This window comes from Coturnix japonica, chromosome 3 (genome assembly GCF_054131305.1).
Source record: "Coturnix japonica strain WE chromosome 3, WE-NBRP24, whole genome shotgun sequence".
In the NCBI taxonomy this organism is placed as follows: Eukaryota; Metazoa; Chordata; class Aves; order Galliformes; family Phasianidae; genus Coturnix; species Coturnix japonica.
This window is the reverse complement of record NC_140665.1, coordinates 50,122,099-50,138,911: the sequence shown is the minus strand read 5'-3', so window position 1 is coordinate 50,138,911 and position 16,813 is coordinate 50,122,099. Positions and strand designations below refer to the sequence as shown.

General features: G+C 40.1%; 1 protein-coding gene across 9 annotated transcripts in view; it reads left to right on the top strand.

Annotated features, from left to right (window-relative positions):
• Positions 1–14,458, top strand: part of PHACTR2 (phosphatase and actin regulator 2) — a 109,589-nt gene extending 95,131 nt beyond the window's left edge. For all 9 annotated transcript variants that reach the window (XM_015858286.3, XM_015858285.3, XM_015858288.3 and 6 more), the window contains 5 exons: positions 1,414–1,469; positions 5,269–5,330; positions 6,402–6,539; positions 9,109–9,185; positions 11,238–14,458. In XM_015858286.3, the coding sequence (XP_015713772.2) occupies positions 1,414–1,469; positions 5,269–5,330; positions 6,402–6,539; positions 9,109–9,185; positions 11,238–11,253 (349 nt within the window). In that variant the 3' untranslated portion in view covers positions 11,254–14,458. The remainder of the gene's footprint in view (positions 1–1,413; positions 1,470–5,268; positions 5,331–6,401; positions 6,540–9,108; positions 9,186–11,237) is intronic.
• Positions 14,459–16,813: the final 2,355 nt, after the last annotated feature.

Below are 16,813 nucleotides of genomic sequence, written 5' to 3'. Positions count from 1 at the left end.
TCCTACAGGACTTAGGATAATTGCATGGGAAAAAAAAATAATAAAAATTTTAAAAATCACCTATTTTTACAAACTTAAGAAAAATCCTCTGAAGTGTTAATTCTGTTTTTGGTAGTTCTCTGAGAAGAGACTACAATATGTCTATGTTTTCCCAGGCCTGTTCTTGTTTCTTGTTGTGCTCAGAAATGTTATCCAGACAGACTTGGAGGATGTCCTGTGTTTGTTAGAGATTTGCAGATATTAGGCAGTGCAGTCAGTGCTCCTCCAGCACAGGAGCTCCTCCAGCACAGCAGCCTGGCCCCTGCACTTAGCAAATGGCTGAAGTGCTCTGTGAACTGGATGGCCAACTAATTTATTTCATTTCATAGTTATAAGAGGGATACATCTTTGTAGGGCCTGAGGGAGATTTTTCTTCTGCTAATAAAGAAGCCTGGTTGTTATCACTGTTTTCCTAACCAGATTCCAGCTCTGGTAATCACATCCCACTTATCTGTATTTCCCGTGGGGCTGATGCTGAACAAGCTGCTGTTTGATTCCTACCCTGAACTATCTTGTCTGGCATTGCCAGTTCTGCCCAGCTGGCACCTTTACCATGTAGTCCTCTTCAGTGACAGGCGATAACAGGCATGAAAACCTTATGGTGTGCATTGCAATACTAGGGTTGCGCTCAGGTCTGAGATTATGACCAAGATTATGGTGTGCCCTTCTAACATTCCTAATGTTGTGGTCAGCACCTGACAGCAGAGATACAGTGGAAAGGTGACAAAAAGCAGCAAAAGCCCTGTTCCCATAGTGCAGCCAGTGCTGGGTCAGTAATCTCCTGCTTTGATGGTGATGAGCATCCCCCAGGTCTTCCCCTTTGTATCTAGGTGTTTCAAATGTGCTAAGGGTTCTTTGAATTAGATGGTTTTTATGAAGCCATGGATGATCTATAGTGAACTGTGTGGGGTTTGTGGAGCAGGGGTCTTTTTGGGACTTCCAACTTTTAAGACATCTGTAGCATGCAATTTTAGTGCTGAAAAACATAATAGCCTTTGCATTCAAAATACCCAAGAACAGTCTTACAACTGCACAATCTATCATAATTAGGATGCCCAGGGACAAATGACTTTTATATACTCTTTCATAAAATTATACTAGTAAATAAGCAATCTAAATTTGCTGGTGTAATTCCTGTAGTACTGTGCAAGTATCACTTCTGCATTCAAGTAGTGAGAATATAAATGTTAAATGCCTACTCAGTGTGGAAGTTACATGCACTGGTATTGTAACTGTGTGTGGAAACTACCTGTTGTTGAATGCCTCCACATAGCTTTATAACAATGGCTGTATAGGAAGGACATAAGGAGAAATTCAAATTGTTGTTGTGATTTCAGTCTGGTTCTAAATGATCCACTTATTTTGCTCTTACAGGAGACTTAGCCAGAGGCCTACAACTGAAGAGCTAGAGCAAAGAAATATCCTGAAGCGTGAGTATTTTATTCAGCTTTAAGTTACTATTTACTTAGGAAGTGACAACAGCATATGTTGGAATCATATGGAAGCCTGATCATTGTTACTCTCACGTTAGATCTATAACTGGAAAAAACTGATGTTCTTGAAAACAATATGCCAACACTAGGCTTGTATACTAACCTGGAGTGGTAGCTGTGAAAATTGCATACATTCAAGATGTTGAATTTTGCTTGTCACGATCCCACTTCTTGAAGCTGGTCCCAAAGCCTGGGAATTAATTAGATACCCCTTATAATTAGTTCTAGGCTGGTTAAACATCTGCCTGGTGTTTCTAGGGAGGGAGAGGGAATAGTAGTAGGATCTGGAGGTGGGATATGAGGGCAGAGTTCGGAAAGTGGACAAAGTTCATGGACTGATTGCTGTCACCTGGTCAGGCCAGCAAATCAAGGATGAGTAAGAATTATTGGCTTTTAGGCAACTGTTTGTGCTAATAAAATTCTACTGGTGCTGTAGAAGCTGTCTAAAGTAAGAGTGTCATGTCCTGCTGAAAAGCAAAGGCTACTATTTGTGCATTGTGGTTCATAGAAGAGGGTCCAGTCCAATATATAACATGAATGGACGTTCAGAGAGCATAATTTCTTAACCTGTAGATCACATATAATAAAGATAAATTGTAAAATATGGAAGTATTTTAAGTAAAAAGTAGCTCATGCTAAACTATGTGAGAAAAGTAATTTAAAAACATCTTCAGTGGTCCAGGATATGGCCACTGAGCTGGGAACACCAGCTGGGCTTCTCTGTCCAGCTAATCTATAGATGTCCGAAGTACCAGCATACCCTTAATGTATTTAACACTGCTTTTACCATTATTTATTCTGATCACTGACTTTGCAAGAAGACTCTCAAGACCAGAAAGTAATTAATAGATTTCTACTCCTGTTTCAGATTATTTACTTGTACATAGATCTTGTACAAAATACAAGAAAAGCCACTGTTGGTGATGGCAGTCTGGTTAGAGCCCTTTAAGAATGCAAGTTCTTTCTCAGCTCTAAAACTTTCATGTTGTTTATTAGAATGATCACATGTCCCTACTGAGGATCATTCAAAAATATTTGCATGTCTTAGATACCTTTGTTGTTGTAAGTAACTTTTGTGAGTAAGTGGGGGTTTCTTCCATAATGCTTCCTTCCTCCTATTTTTAAGCAGTGCGTGGGGAGAAGGGGTTATATTATCGTTCATATGTAATCCGCAACTAAAGGAAACTATTGTTTTGAGTAGTATTTATCAGAATTAGAGATTATATTAAGTGGCAAAGATCCAAGTGTTTATTTCAGGCTTAAGTTCAAGCCAAATCTTTCAAGAGTTTCAGAAAAAGTCCTGTTTTGTTGTTGTGGGTTTTTTTGCTTTTTTTGTATTTCCAGTTAAAGTGAAGAAATCGGTGTTGCAAGTTTTGTTTTGATAATATTACCAGATAAACCAGTTACTAAAAATCATGGATATAATGGGGAGGCATTGCAGGCTGATTTCTGTAAAAACAATTTAGATAAAACTATCCAGGCTTCTGAGTCTTCCCACACTAAAACAAAGTTATGATAACTCAAGAGTCCACTTGAAGGAACAGATAAAGCCTTGTGTTTTTAATACAGACAGCTCTGAGCTAGTGGTATTTACAGTATTACGGCAAAGAGGCTTTTTATTCTTCCCGAAGTTTTGGATTAAGATAATGGTATTTTTTCCTGTATCTATAAAGCACAGTGAAGTTCTTGTTCTGTGTACCTGCACGCTTGCCAGTGCTGGCTTTGTAAAAAGCAGGGTTTAGCCTTTGGTGCTGGTTAGGGGATATTAATGATTATCTTTGCTTTTAAAACCAGGAAAAAGAAGCTGCTTCTTGCATTCCGCAGCATTTCAAGAGGCAAGAGCTTTGTTTGTCTTTTCTTTCTCTCTCCTTAGCAAGCCCACAGAGAAGTCTAAACATAGCTAATCCCCACAGGGACACAGTGGAAAGTTTGGTTTCATGCTCCTGGAGTGCTTTCTGGTCAAGACCAGGGCAATCCTCAGGCAGAGCAATTCTTCTCCTCTTCTGCTCTGAAGCAGATGTCCCACAGAAGAGAAAAGTGACTGGATTTAATACGGCAGAGGTTGCGGAAGCAATAACATATAGATGCCAGGGATGCTCTTCATTGTGTGGGGGAAGCCCCAGCTTGCGTGGACCTGATCGGAGATTACTGCAAGAGAAAGGCAATTGCTCAGCTGGTGCTTTGCCAGTTCAGCAGCAGGGCATTTGAAGGGACTTGCAGCTGGGAACGCTGTGTTTATGCTTGCTTTCTCCACTTCATACAGATCAGATCTGCTTTTAAAACTGACTGAAACCAGTCAGGAGGGTGCTTCTGTGCATCACTGTGTTCCTGTTTGGATGAGGGAGTTAGTTTATACCTGCAGCTATCACTTGGTGTCTGGGTGGGATTTTCTGCACTACCTGAAAGAATCTCAGAACGGCTTGGGTTGGAAGGGACCTTAAAGACCATACTGTTCCAGCCCAACCTGCTATGGGCAGGGCTGCTACTGACCAGCTCAGGCTGCCCAGGACCCCATTCAACCTGGCTTTAAATGCCTCCAGGGAATGAGCATCCACAGCTTCTCTGGGCAATTTGTTCCAGTGCCTCACCAGCTTCTGGATAAATAATGTCTTCCTACTATCTAATATATATTTCCCCTCCTTTAGTTTATAGCCATTCTCCCTTGTCCTGTCACTATTAGACTGTGTAAAAAGTCAATCTCCTTTTATAAGCTCCCTTCAAGTAGTGGCAGGCCACAGTGAGGTCTCCCCAGAGCCTTCTGTTCTCCAGACTGAACAACCCGAGCTTTGTCAGCCTTTTTACCTTTTTATCATTTTTTTCCCTCTTCCCTTTCCCTTGTTTCTTCTTACATGAGCACCTTCAACTCAGCAAAAAACACATGCAAGTACCACAGGGTGACCTGTCATGATGTTACCCCCAGTATACCTGCCACAACATGGAAACCTCTTTGCAGCCAGGTTGCCTATACTAATACAGCAGATTGGCCATAGCTGAACCAAACTGGGATTTAAAAGTGTCTTTTTGTCTGTAGTGGTTGGCTGTGTCCACAACTGACAAATGAACTTTAAATCTGTAGTTAACTTGGAATCACAACTTGGAATCCACAACCCCTAACTTAGAATAAACCAGAATCAGAATGATGTAAATATTTCTAGGTGGCATGTTTCAGCCACAATAAAGTTAAGCTTGCATGTAATCATGAGGTGGACCAATAGTGCAAATTAAGTCTTTCAGATTATGCATCGATTTAAAGAAATGCTGAGTCCATCTGAACATGTCCTTATTAACGTTCTTGTCACTGGCACTTAAGAAACCAGGTTTGGTTAGTTCAGAAATGTATTAATATTTTGTTTCATTTTTGTGCCCAAATGCTTTCAGAAAATGCACGTGTCATTGTCTTCTGTTCCTATTTAAGTAAGTGAAACATTAGACAGCTCTTTCAGGATGCTTCTTGCCTGCTGTTATGCAGAAAGGAAACATCAGAAGCCTCCAATTTGTTATATTCCCGACCCATCATGGTGACTCAATATGTCTACAGAATTGCAGGGAAATTAGGCTATGAAAAAGAAATGAGTGCACACAAAATCAAACAGCAGAGAATGCATGCAGGATCACCATAAAATATGACAAAAAGTGAGCCAAGACTTTTAAGTCCTGGAACTTTCAACCAAGAGAAATAAGCATGTGCTGATGTAATGCTTAAATATTCACTGCTTTTTATCTCATTTATAAACAGAGAAGAATGAAGAAGAGGAACAGGAAGCCAAAAGGGAAATAAAACGTAGACTCAGTAGAAAGGTAATGATCTGAGTTTTTTCTATTGTGCTTTTGTGTACATAGGATTAATTTTTTTTGTAAGACTTGAATCATCGGTGTACATACAGTACTGCAAATAGTCATGCCTCCAGATCAGAAATCTGTTTAAAGAGCAATACAAGGCAATATCCTTTTAGGAGGAAACACCATTCATTCCAATTTCCCATACCTTAGGAAAGCATACAGTCTGGCCGTGCTTAATTTTTGTCTGTGTAATCAAGGGAAAGAAGCTACCTGGGGGTTTCCTCTGCAAACATGACCACTGCTGTTCAATGTGTTCAAGAGCTCCCTAGGGCAGCAGAGTGGGCAACAAAGCTGTGTGGGCCCATCCTTTTACACTTCTCCTGGCTGCATCAGCAGTTGTGGCTGCTCTAGGTGGGATTCTTCTCACTGTCCCTGCAAAATAAAAGTAAAATAAAATAATAAAGTAGTGGATGTGCTGTTCCAGTTCTGGGAGTTCATTCTGGAGGAGAATGGGGAAAGTCGCTATACATCTCCCTCATCTGCCCTTCCCTTCAGTAATACACTTGGTGTTTTTTTGTTTCTTGTCTGTGATTGTCCTTAGTCAGCTAAAGTGAATGTTTATTGAGGTGATTGGAATGATGTTTCTGGGCATCATAATGACTAAAACAGACCATCTGACCCACAGATGTTAAAAAAGTGCATGTTTTTTAGATAGGCAGGTCCCTCCATAAACTGCTTATTCTCTTTAATAGCTGAACAGAGCAGACTGTCTAATTGTTGATGCAGAGGGACTTCTCGTTTAGTGGGGTGAACAGAGCGACAGTTGCAAAGTCACAATTAATGTTCCAGGGATAACTGTCAGGATTCTCTGTGACCCGCCTAACAAGGACTATTTTTGTGATTGAAGAAATTAGGTTGTGCTGCTCCCCCATTCCCATGCAGTGCTCCCAGGGTAGCGCCTTTTTTTAGACACCTGAAAGTGACCCTATTTAGAAACACCATTAAAGTCCTCCTGAGACAACATCCTACTCTAGGCTTTTCTTTTATTTTGTCTTATTAAGCGTACTATTTTCTGCCTCCCGCGTACAGCTCAGCCTGAGGCCCACCGTGGCTGAACTTCAAGCAAGACGGATCCTGCGGTTTAATGAGTACGTGGAGGTTACAGATTCTCCAGATTACGACCGTCGTGCTGACAAGCCGTGGGCCAGGTTAACTCCCGCTGACAAGGCAAGGGGCAAATGTAGATTATAAGAAAGTGATTACATCTTTCCTTTTGGTTGGTTCCTCTGATCTGCAGTTTCTTGGTGAATGACATCTGCTGGAGGCACTGATATTGTCATGTTGCTGTGCATTAACTGCTTGCAGCTAAGAAAACTCACCTGGGTGCCTATTAAGAGTGCATTTGCTAGCGCTGTTATGGCAGTTCAGGCCAAAATTCTTTTAATTCCTTGCTAAGCCAGGCACACAGTGTTGGCAAAGACATGATCCTTGGAGTTCAGGTAAGGTCTCTGCAGGCAGAATCCTGCATTAAGGATACTGAGATTCACATTTGCAGTTCATTCAAATAAAAAAGTAGTAGCTATTCCTCCTCTCTGAGGACTCCTGGTCAGAGCTGTCATTCTTGGAGTTAAATTTCTATGTGCAGCTGTCCTTCTTGGGAAGTTTGCCCCAGACATACAGCAATGAATAATTTCTCTGCATAACTACAAAGAATAAGACAAATTATTTTGTGATTCTGCTTTAAAAGCCAAATCAAACTCTTCAGTTTTCTTCCTGTATCACTTCATAAGAGGAAAGCAGCAGGATTTGCATATGAAAAAGTTCTGGTCGTTTAGTAGTGGATTTGAACCAACTTTCATGGAAATCCTGACTTGTGCGTAGCATGAAAAATGATTTGTTCAAGAATCCATTGTTTTCTAGCTGTGGACTACGAAGCACTGAATTGATTTCAGCTTGTGTTTTAGTATTTATGTCAGTTCATCTGACAATCAAGGAGAGACTCTCACATCATCAAGGTGGAGATGCTGAGTGTTCCCAGTCATGTTTCTAGATGTTGACCCTGGGACTGGCTGAGCCTTCTTTAGTCTTCAAGTAGAGCACCCAGCATCTCCATTTTCACTAAAGCACATCTTCCCAGAAAACCTGGGTGAGCTTCATAGAACAAGCAGTGAGTTTCCTATCTAATTTAGGATGTTTTCTTTAGTCTTAGTTCATTCTGTAATGAAGAGATGTCAAAGGTTGCTTCTGTGATCCTCACTGGTCTTAGCAGAAAGGCAAAGGCCCTGGGTCTGGAAACTCCCTGCCCTTTTCTCCCAAGGAAGTCATCTTCCTAATTCCAGCGGGAACAGAAGATACAAAAGATAGTACTTTATTATGGAGCTGTAGCTCTGTTGTCTTTGCTACTGATTTGGTGCTCAGAAATTATTGTCTCTCTTTCCTTATTGCATCAACCTCGTATAAGCACGCTGCTGTGGCTAACTGGAACCATACCCTGTTTAAAATGCAGTTTTTCATTTACAAGACCTCAGTCTGGTGATGCTGTAATTTTATCATGCTGTATGTCTGTTCTTCATTGAAAGGCATGCATGCCAGATGAGATTTCTTTAGGGATTAATGAAATGACACTGCTTTTTATTTAAAATAGGGAAAAGGGAAAGCAAGAATAAACTGACATTTCGTTTAACAGTGAATGTGGGAAATAATTTGTCACAGAAACAAAAGCCTTTCTAGTATCAAAGAATCATCAAGTTTGGAAAAGACCTCTGAGGTCATTGAGTCCAGCTGTTGACACATCCCCACCATGCCCACTAACCGTGTCACTCCGTTCCAGATCTACACATTTGTTGAGTACCTCCAGGGACAGAGACTCCACCGCATCCACTTGTAGCATGTTCCAGTGCATCAAAAATCTCATTGTGATGAAATTATTCCAAATATCCAGCCTGAACCTCCCCTGGCACAACTTCAGGCCATTACCTCTTGTCCTATCCCTAATTACATGGGAGAGCCCCCACCTTGCCATATTCTCCATTGAGGCAGTTGTATAGAGTGATAAGGTCTCTCCTCAGCCTCCTCTTCTTGAAACTAAGCAATCTCAGTTTCGTCGTGTCAGTTGTGTGTCGTGTCCCAGACATAATGTGTACATTAGAATTTTTCAGAGATAATATGTATTACCTGATGAAGTAAATTGCTTTTTGTTCTTTTAACATAAGCAGCAAGGGCTGACATTCATGAAGTGCACTGAATTTATGTTGTCCTTTAGTATCTGCCAACTTAAACCATGAAATGTCCAAATATTTTGTGCAGTTTTACATAGAATTAATCAAACCGAGTGACTAATTCACACTTAAAAAGTGCTGTTCATCTTGCATCCTTAAATCCTGTCTCCGGGGAGAGATGCAAGGATCCTGCTGTTTGTACAATTACTGTGCAGGGAGCATCACTCACCAGCTCCTCTGGGGCTGTGCACAGAGATACAATTCCCTTGCAGAAGCATTCTCAGCAGGTGACTGTTGACGTGACAGAGTCCTTTATCCTTTTAATGTGTGTAGCAAGTGCCGTACTGCACTGGGGGACTGGCTTGCTTGCAGCAGTAGATATTATCTTTATTTGTTGTTGTTTGATGCTTTGATCTTTTTTCTAGTGTGTTACTGCTACAAATGGCTGTAAGTGAAGTCATTCATATTTATGATTAGAAATGTGTGAGAACTGTGAACCTGCAAGAGCAGGGCCAGATTCCTCGTGGACTCTTTTCTTCATGTTTCTTACGGTTGCATATATCATTATTGTTTGTTAGGCGGCCATACGGAAAGAACTGAATGAATTTAAAAGCACAGAAATGGAAGTACACGAGGAAAGTCGGCAGTTTACCAGGTGGGTGAATCCATCTTTTTGTTTAAGTCAGAGAGAAGACTTTGACAGCTGCCCCTCTGCCTTTCTGCAGGTCCTCTGCAACTGTCTCATAACTGAATAGACTCCTGTCTTTAGTTTCCTTGAATCCCACCTGAATCCTGTTGCTAATTCTGGGGGGGTGTCTCAGTGTTGCTGATGCATAACAGGGCAGTGAAAGTGACTGCAGTGAATCAATTACTAAGTGGAGAAAGATTGTTTGGGAAATCTAAACAGTAATCCTTTGAGAGGACTCAACATTCTTCTCAGATGAATGTAACTGTCCTCCAGCACAAAATCAGGGCTGTCCTCAAGCAGTACTCCCTTGCCCATGGAAGCATATACTTTTATAAATGTGTTTGGTTAGTGATGATGTGTTGAACTTCCGAAAAGTTTCTGTTGATATTATGGGGAGTCACCTAAACTCCTGATAGCATTTTCTGGGGAAGGAGACAGAATCTAGTATTCCTGGTTTGCTACTTGTAATATTTTAATCCAGACTTGTTTTATTCTCTGTATTGGAGATAACACAAAGGTTTTGTTTGAAACACTGTGGCTTAAAGAACTCTGAAGTGTCCGGTTTGTAGTAGGACTTCTCTCTCTTTCTTCTCATTTGGCTTCTGGTGCCACTTTCTCTTCAATTAGTCTATCTTATTCAGAACTATGAAAATGTTATTTTTAAAATGGGCTTGACAGTGGAGAGAAGGAAAATGTTTAGGAATAGAAATCTGTGTGAAAGAGATGGAGTGCCACCCCCTTGCTTAAGTTGTTTTATCTTTTAAGTTGCATTGCATTATAGAAGCGTAAGTACGAATGTGCTTGAGGCATACAAAAAGAATCAGATATTTTTTCACAGGAATTGAAAGCAGTTGATGTTGATTACAGTTGGATTCTTGAAAGCTGAGCAAAATATCCAGTGGAGTGACAAACCAGTTCAAAAGTGAAACCTTTTCTTGAGATGGTTCTTGAAAATAGAGTCAAGTTGATCTCAAGGGACATATGATTCTCTCTGCACCCTTTATTGTCACTGAGTGTGTTGTGGAGCCATTGCATAGAACTCTAAACAGAGCAATACTAGAAGCAGGCTACTTAGGTAACTAAATTAATGCAGATGTTTTAAGTCAGTTGCGTTTTTGAGCAGAGATTCTGTTTCCTCCTGGACCTTTCATTTAAAACATTTGGATCAACACAACAATGAGACAACAAGGAAGCCACTTAATAAACAACAAAATTCTTACAGCATACAGTTAGTTCTATTATTTCACATTATAAGAACTGCTATTATTATAGTCAGTATTAACGGTATCTATGAATTATTCAAATCTCATGTTAAACTTGGGAAAGAAAAGCCACTGTTTTTCATTGCTCATTATTTACTGCAATAACTGTCAGTTGAATGGTTCTTCTACTACTCATTTAGATTGATTCCTTCTGTTGTTCTGTAACAGAATCCAAGAAATGGAGTTTCTAAAAATAAGAAATAAATAAAAGCTTGGGAAGAGGATATTAGTAGATGGTTATAAAGCCCTTCTAATGGAAATGCTATATATAGTCCAATATATTGCTGTTCTTCACAGATAAAAAAAACCCTGTCTTTTTTGCAATGCACAGTACCCACTCTTAGCAGATGAGCTGCATACCTGCAAATGTCACCTTTTTGTGTACACCTCCTGTATTTGAAGAGTGCTGTCCTGTTCTGTATCACATCACTGAGGCAACGTGGGGCTCCCTTTTGTTTCTTTTGTGTGCCATTTTACACAGTGAGGTGTATTTGGGCCTTCATTTGCCACAGCTGGCAAAGAAAGCTTCTGCACTGCTATAAAACTTGTTGCTTACTTAAAATAATAATAATAATAATAATAATAATAATAATAATAATAATAATAATAATAATAATAATAATTTTAAAATCATTTAAATCCTTGGGGCTGTGGCATAGCAGGTTAATGAAGTGGACAGACACATATTAGTGCCTGAGCCACATCATAGCTGTATGTCAGTTGCAGTGATGTAATTCTAAATGATTTATCATTTCAGGTTTCATCGTCCATAGTTGTATGACCACATCCCGAGTTTTATGTAACAGTTTTCTTTGGGGAAAATCATTGTGTCCTGAAGACCTGAGATTGCACTGGAACTTGACTGAGTGTGAGCGTATCTTGCAGCTTGCCCTGAGGTTAATGAAGGATGTGGCCCTCGCCTTTATCAATGAACAAATGAATTGACTAGGAGGAGAAGCCATATGAAGTGTTTGTTTTAACAAAGACACATCTCGATGCTATGACAGAGCACGGTGCTGTGGCCAGCCCACGGAGACAAGCTGATGATCTTCTTCATCAGAGTCTGACATGTCGGGAAGAGCAGAAGACAATCACTTGAGAGTCTATGGCCAGGAACTCCTCAGACCTTGTGGCATTATGACTGGGGGTAACTGAGGAGGGGAGAGTGAGGAGGACTGAGAACGGGGGGAGGGGGACTTCCCTTGTCAGCCAAAAGAGAACGGTGGGATGGTTGGCACTGTTCAGGGATACACTCGGCCAGTGGGAAGAATCATTTAAAAAAGCAAAACTGAGCAGCTGTGCATGTAGATTCTAGTGGCTGCAGCCTGTCTGAGAAAGGCAGAAAGCCACAAGTCCTCATGTCATCAGTCCTTTAGTGAAGAACTGTAATTTTCTCTGGTGCCAGTAAATGCAGTTGCCAGAAATCAGTCCTATTATAACTCAGACATCTTTTTTAAAACTCCTGATGAGCATGCTTCAAGAAAATACATCCAACATTCATACAGAACAAGTAATATATTTTTCATTTTTTAATGTTGACGTACTCTGGATCCGCAGAAATAGGTGAATGGGATTCAGAGAGCAAATGACACCTGACGCTATGAATGCAGTGAGATTATTTGTGTTTAAAAACACTCATTTCAACCTGTCACTTGCCATTCAAACCAGAGGGATCACTGTTGTCCTCACATATGGCAGGCAACAGTGACAGCGTTGACATATTAGCGTGGATCCAAATTCAGAATTGAAATGGGGCACAAAAGTCCTTACCGGCAGGTTGGAGCAGTGATTGCTAATATGACATTTTATGTGTGAGAACCTTTGCACTGCTTATAGGAAGGACTCGCATATGAATCAGTGTGTCGTCAGTCTGTGGTCTTGTGAAAGTTAATAGAAAATCCTTAGAGCATCTGCAGCCTGTTTTTGTTGAGTGTGAAGAATGCTTATTAGATCCATAAATTTTTATACTATCTTGGAATTGTATATGTAAAGACTGCTATTCAAATGAAATGGTATGGAGTGTGAAAGGCAATACATGCTTTTTGTAAGTTGGCCCAAAACCTATTAAAAAGCCTGTGGCGTTGTTTACACTAAGGAATTCTCTGTCATATATTAGCATTTATTTATCCTTTCAATTATGTACACAACATTTTGGGGGATGGGGGTCCTGGAATTCACATATGCGTACATGTAATGCAGTATTACAATATATACGCTATTTATCCTTTCTAATGCGTGTACATAACTACCATTTATTTTTCTCTTTTATGTGTCCTGCTTAGTTTTTAATTATGAAGTGTAAGTATTTCTTTTTCAGGCAATAAAAGGTCTGCATAGATGCGATTCTTACCTCAAAACCTGCAGTAGATTCTTGTGGAATGTTTTTATTTTCTGAAATGGAAGATTGTTGATTTAGATGTCAGCCTAAAGGCAGGAAGGCAATTTAGGTGGCTTAAATTACATCTCCCTCTTTACTGATATTTACAGCAAGGTCGGGTTTGCCTAAATGAGGTGGATTATTTTAGTAAAGAGCACTTAAGTAACAGGAGAGGGCTTTCCAACAGCTGCCATCCCATTATCTTCAATGAGTTGACAAACTTTTATTTTTTTATTTTTTTTTTTCAAGAAAATAGATGTAAAATGACAGTTAGGATCATTTCTATTGTAGTAAAAATCCAATAAAGTATGTCCCAAAAATATCAATAATCAAGTAAGTTCGCCATCTACGTGCTTGTAGCTAAGTAAAGAATAAGCACCTTCCTTTTTTTAATGCAATCAATAAGAGGCATTAAGATTCCATTTGCAGGAAACAGTTCAGCTTCTGCAAGGCCCATCATTTTGTAAATATAGAAACATCACTTTGCCATCAAGGAAGCAGTGAAAATGTGTTCTTTGGCACTAAAGCATACAGAAATGATCGGGCCTCAGAGCAGAGGTTTGTCAGCAATTCTGGTAGAATCCTAATTTTTACTTTTAGAATTATATTTAGAATTCAAAGACCAAACTTAGAAACTGATAGCAGCACTTAATAAACAGTTCTGCATAAGGCTGCTTCTTTTGTTGCCAAACTTGGAAATGTGTGTCCAAAATCCTCTAATGGTTTACTCTGTTGACTTTGAAGTACAAAACACGGTGTTTCGCTTCAAAGGAAACAAGTGGAACAATGAACTACACCTCAGTTCTGCTTTAATCGCTTTCAAACTGTTGGAAGTAGACAAGATACTCAAAACAGAAATACAGCTGGGGTACAGAAAGAGTATGATAGCTTTGGCCAAAGTCAGGTAAACTTCATAGAAGATGGCAGTTCCATTGACATGCCAGTGTATGTAAGGATTACGTGAGTGAACTAACACTCATTAGGCTCTTAGGATGAAGAAAACAAAGTGAATCTGCAAGAAAACATTCCTCCAGACCAGGCTGAGAACATGAATGGCAGGAAACGTGCTGCCTTCTCATTTAAGACCTAAGGCATGTAGATGAGAGTACAACTTCTGGCTCAGGCTTCCTCAAACTGTATTTTGCCATAAGGCATGATGATACGTAGGTAAGGTATCTCTTAGGCTTTCCCTATCCTCCTCCTGGTTTTTGTTTGTTGTTTTGTTTTGCTTTGTTTTAAAGTATTCGCTGTGAGCCATTGCTGGAGATAGATTACTAGCCTGGGTGGAGATGCCGATCTGTTCTTTCATTTCTTGTGTAATTTCTTAATACTTCCATGCTAAATAATCAGATGCATTCTTTTGCCTGCAGTTCAGCAAGATACTTCAGCAAATGTATGTAACTGGACAAAAAGAGTTGCCTTTACTGGGACTTATGTAAAAATGTAGTATATTTGGAGAAACATAACTATAAACTATCCATTGTGTATTGTACTCATGCACAGACTTAGAATTGTATATATTATTTTTATATTCTAAGCATCAACTGGCAGGACAGCAAGTGTTACCCATGCAATAAAAAAAATGAGATTTTGGTATGTCACTGTGAAGCAAGGTTGCTTTACCTTATTATTATCTGCCTACAGCAGAGTTACTGCTCATCTCCTGGTCCTCTATCCAGATGATTTCAAGCACCTTCAAGTTCCTACAACAACCTGTTGGAAAGTTGTGTACTTCACTCACCGCGATGCTACATGCCTGTCTGAGAAACTCCTGAATGAGCAGTACTGGTGGGAAGAAATTAAAAGGAGATGTGACAATGGCAGAGAAAAGAATAACACTTTCCATACGTGTTATGGAAAGTGCATATAACTGCAGCTGACTTAAAGGGATCAAGCTGTACGTTTCTGTCAGGTTGGACAGTTCGTTTCTGTATCAGGTAGAGCACATGAGAAACCTTCTGTGCATAGCTATGGTCCACAAGGTCAAACATCAACTCAGATGTCCACATCCACGCAGGAGAAGATGAGAGGCCTGTAGCGGTGGTTTCTGAACCAACACCCCGGGCCATGTTTATCACATGACAGCATGTTGCTGTATGAATGTGGGAGGCAGATGCTTAAGCAAATCCTAATTTATTCTTCAGAAAACCCATTGAAATGGTTGTAGAATATCTCTCTGCTTTCAGGCAACATTTCTTAGTCCTTACAGTTTCAAATGAGAAATTACTCAAGATGTGATGAGTGTGTCCATTTTGTATCCTTGTAAAAACAGAAGATTAAAACTGTGTGTCCCATCCAGCTGCTCAGGAGCCACTTGGAGCCCAAGCATGAGCTGAAGGGAAAGGCCTGACATGATATAATGGCCATGGTGCCCCAAGGCCTGCACTCTTGGCACTGCTCTGGTTGGGCCCTGCTAGTGACCAGCAGGGATGATGGCAGTGTGAAACCTTCTGCTAACATGCCCACTAATGCACATTATGGGAATGTAAACCAAGCTCAAAGCATACATCTGTGCTGTTGAGTGTATCAGAACTCTGTTGTTTACTACTTTGACATCATCTTTGTTATCTGCATCTCAAGGAGTCAAGGCCTGTGCTGCTGCTGTGAGCTGAAATAAAGATGTACTCAGGGTGAAAAACAAAATAAACTTGCCTCCTGCCTTTAGGATCTCCCACATTTAGCTCTGTTATGGTGATTACCTTTATAGTACAAGGCTCAGTACAATACCCGCAGTTGGGATCTAGCTTTTGATGGACAAAACCCCCCAAAAAACAGAAAGGTTGTATTAGGTTGATATTAGATATTCCGAGGATCAAATAAAAAGACAAGTAAATTATCTAAATTTGAGGATTAAATCAAAAGTAAATTCCCCAATACCACATCAAATTTAACCATATTTGATCATTGTTATGATATAGTAAAACATTATTGATTGTATCTTTTCCTTTCACTACATTTTGTGGTGGTATGCTGATTTGTAGACCTGTATAAATTGGGGAATTAAAGAAATACTGTGTTTTGGACAATTGTTTTAGCTGGTCTGATTTTAAACAAAACAAAAAGATACCGATTGGTTGTTTCAGTGGACTTTTGTGTGAGTAGGGGTGGGAAGGGTGTGGAGATGGAACAAGTTGTTGCTGGAATGGAATGGAATGGAATGGAATGGAATGGAATGGAATGGAATGGAATGGAATGGAATAGGTTTGGTTGGACTGGGCCTATAAAGAACATCATGTCCAACCGCTTTTACTCTGAATAAATCCTGGCAGTATTAATATGACCTGCTTCATAGACCCAACTGTACTTCAGACATGAGACTTCAAAGAACTTCTGTTTTGTGTGTCAGAGCTGAGGCTTGTTAGGGACAGGGCACTGCTCAGTGCTGAGCATTATGCAGTGAGCATTTCACGTAATTAAAAACCAAATGCATTTACTTGTATTTGAGCAGCGTGACTTAGAATGATCTAATACGATACCTATAAAGGCATGGCTAGAAGTGTCTGACATTGTGTATTGATACCTGTGAATGTAAATAACTGGAAAAGCTATGAATTAATTACGGCTTCTGTACTGTAGCATGTACCTATACACACACACACACAGATTTATTCTGATATTGTCATCTGAAAGAATAGAACGTGTATTATGTGGGGTTTTTTTCACAGAGGTGATATATTGTGCTTGTTCTATGGTGCATAAAGAAAAATATCATTGTGTGCTGCCTAGTTGTACAGTACTGTAGGATACAGTGCACAGTTCCAAGTGCCTTAGACAAATGTTTGGCTGTTTCCATTATAGATACGTGTGAATGTGTATATAAATACATATAAATGGGGCAGGCGGGGCGCTGGGGACACCTAGCGACGTGTGGGGAGCCGGGATGGCTGTGAGGTACACACGGCAGCGCTCCGCCCCATCATGGCAGCTCGACACTGCGCGTGTGCCGTGCCCTATGG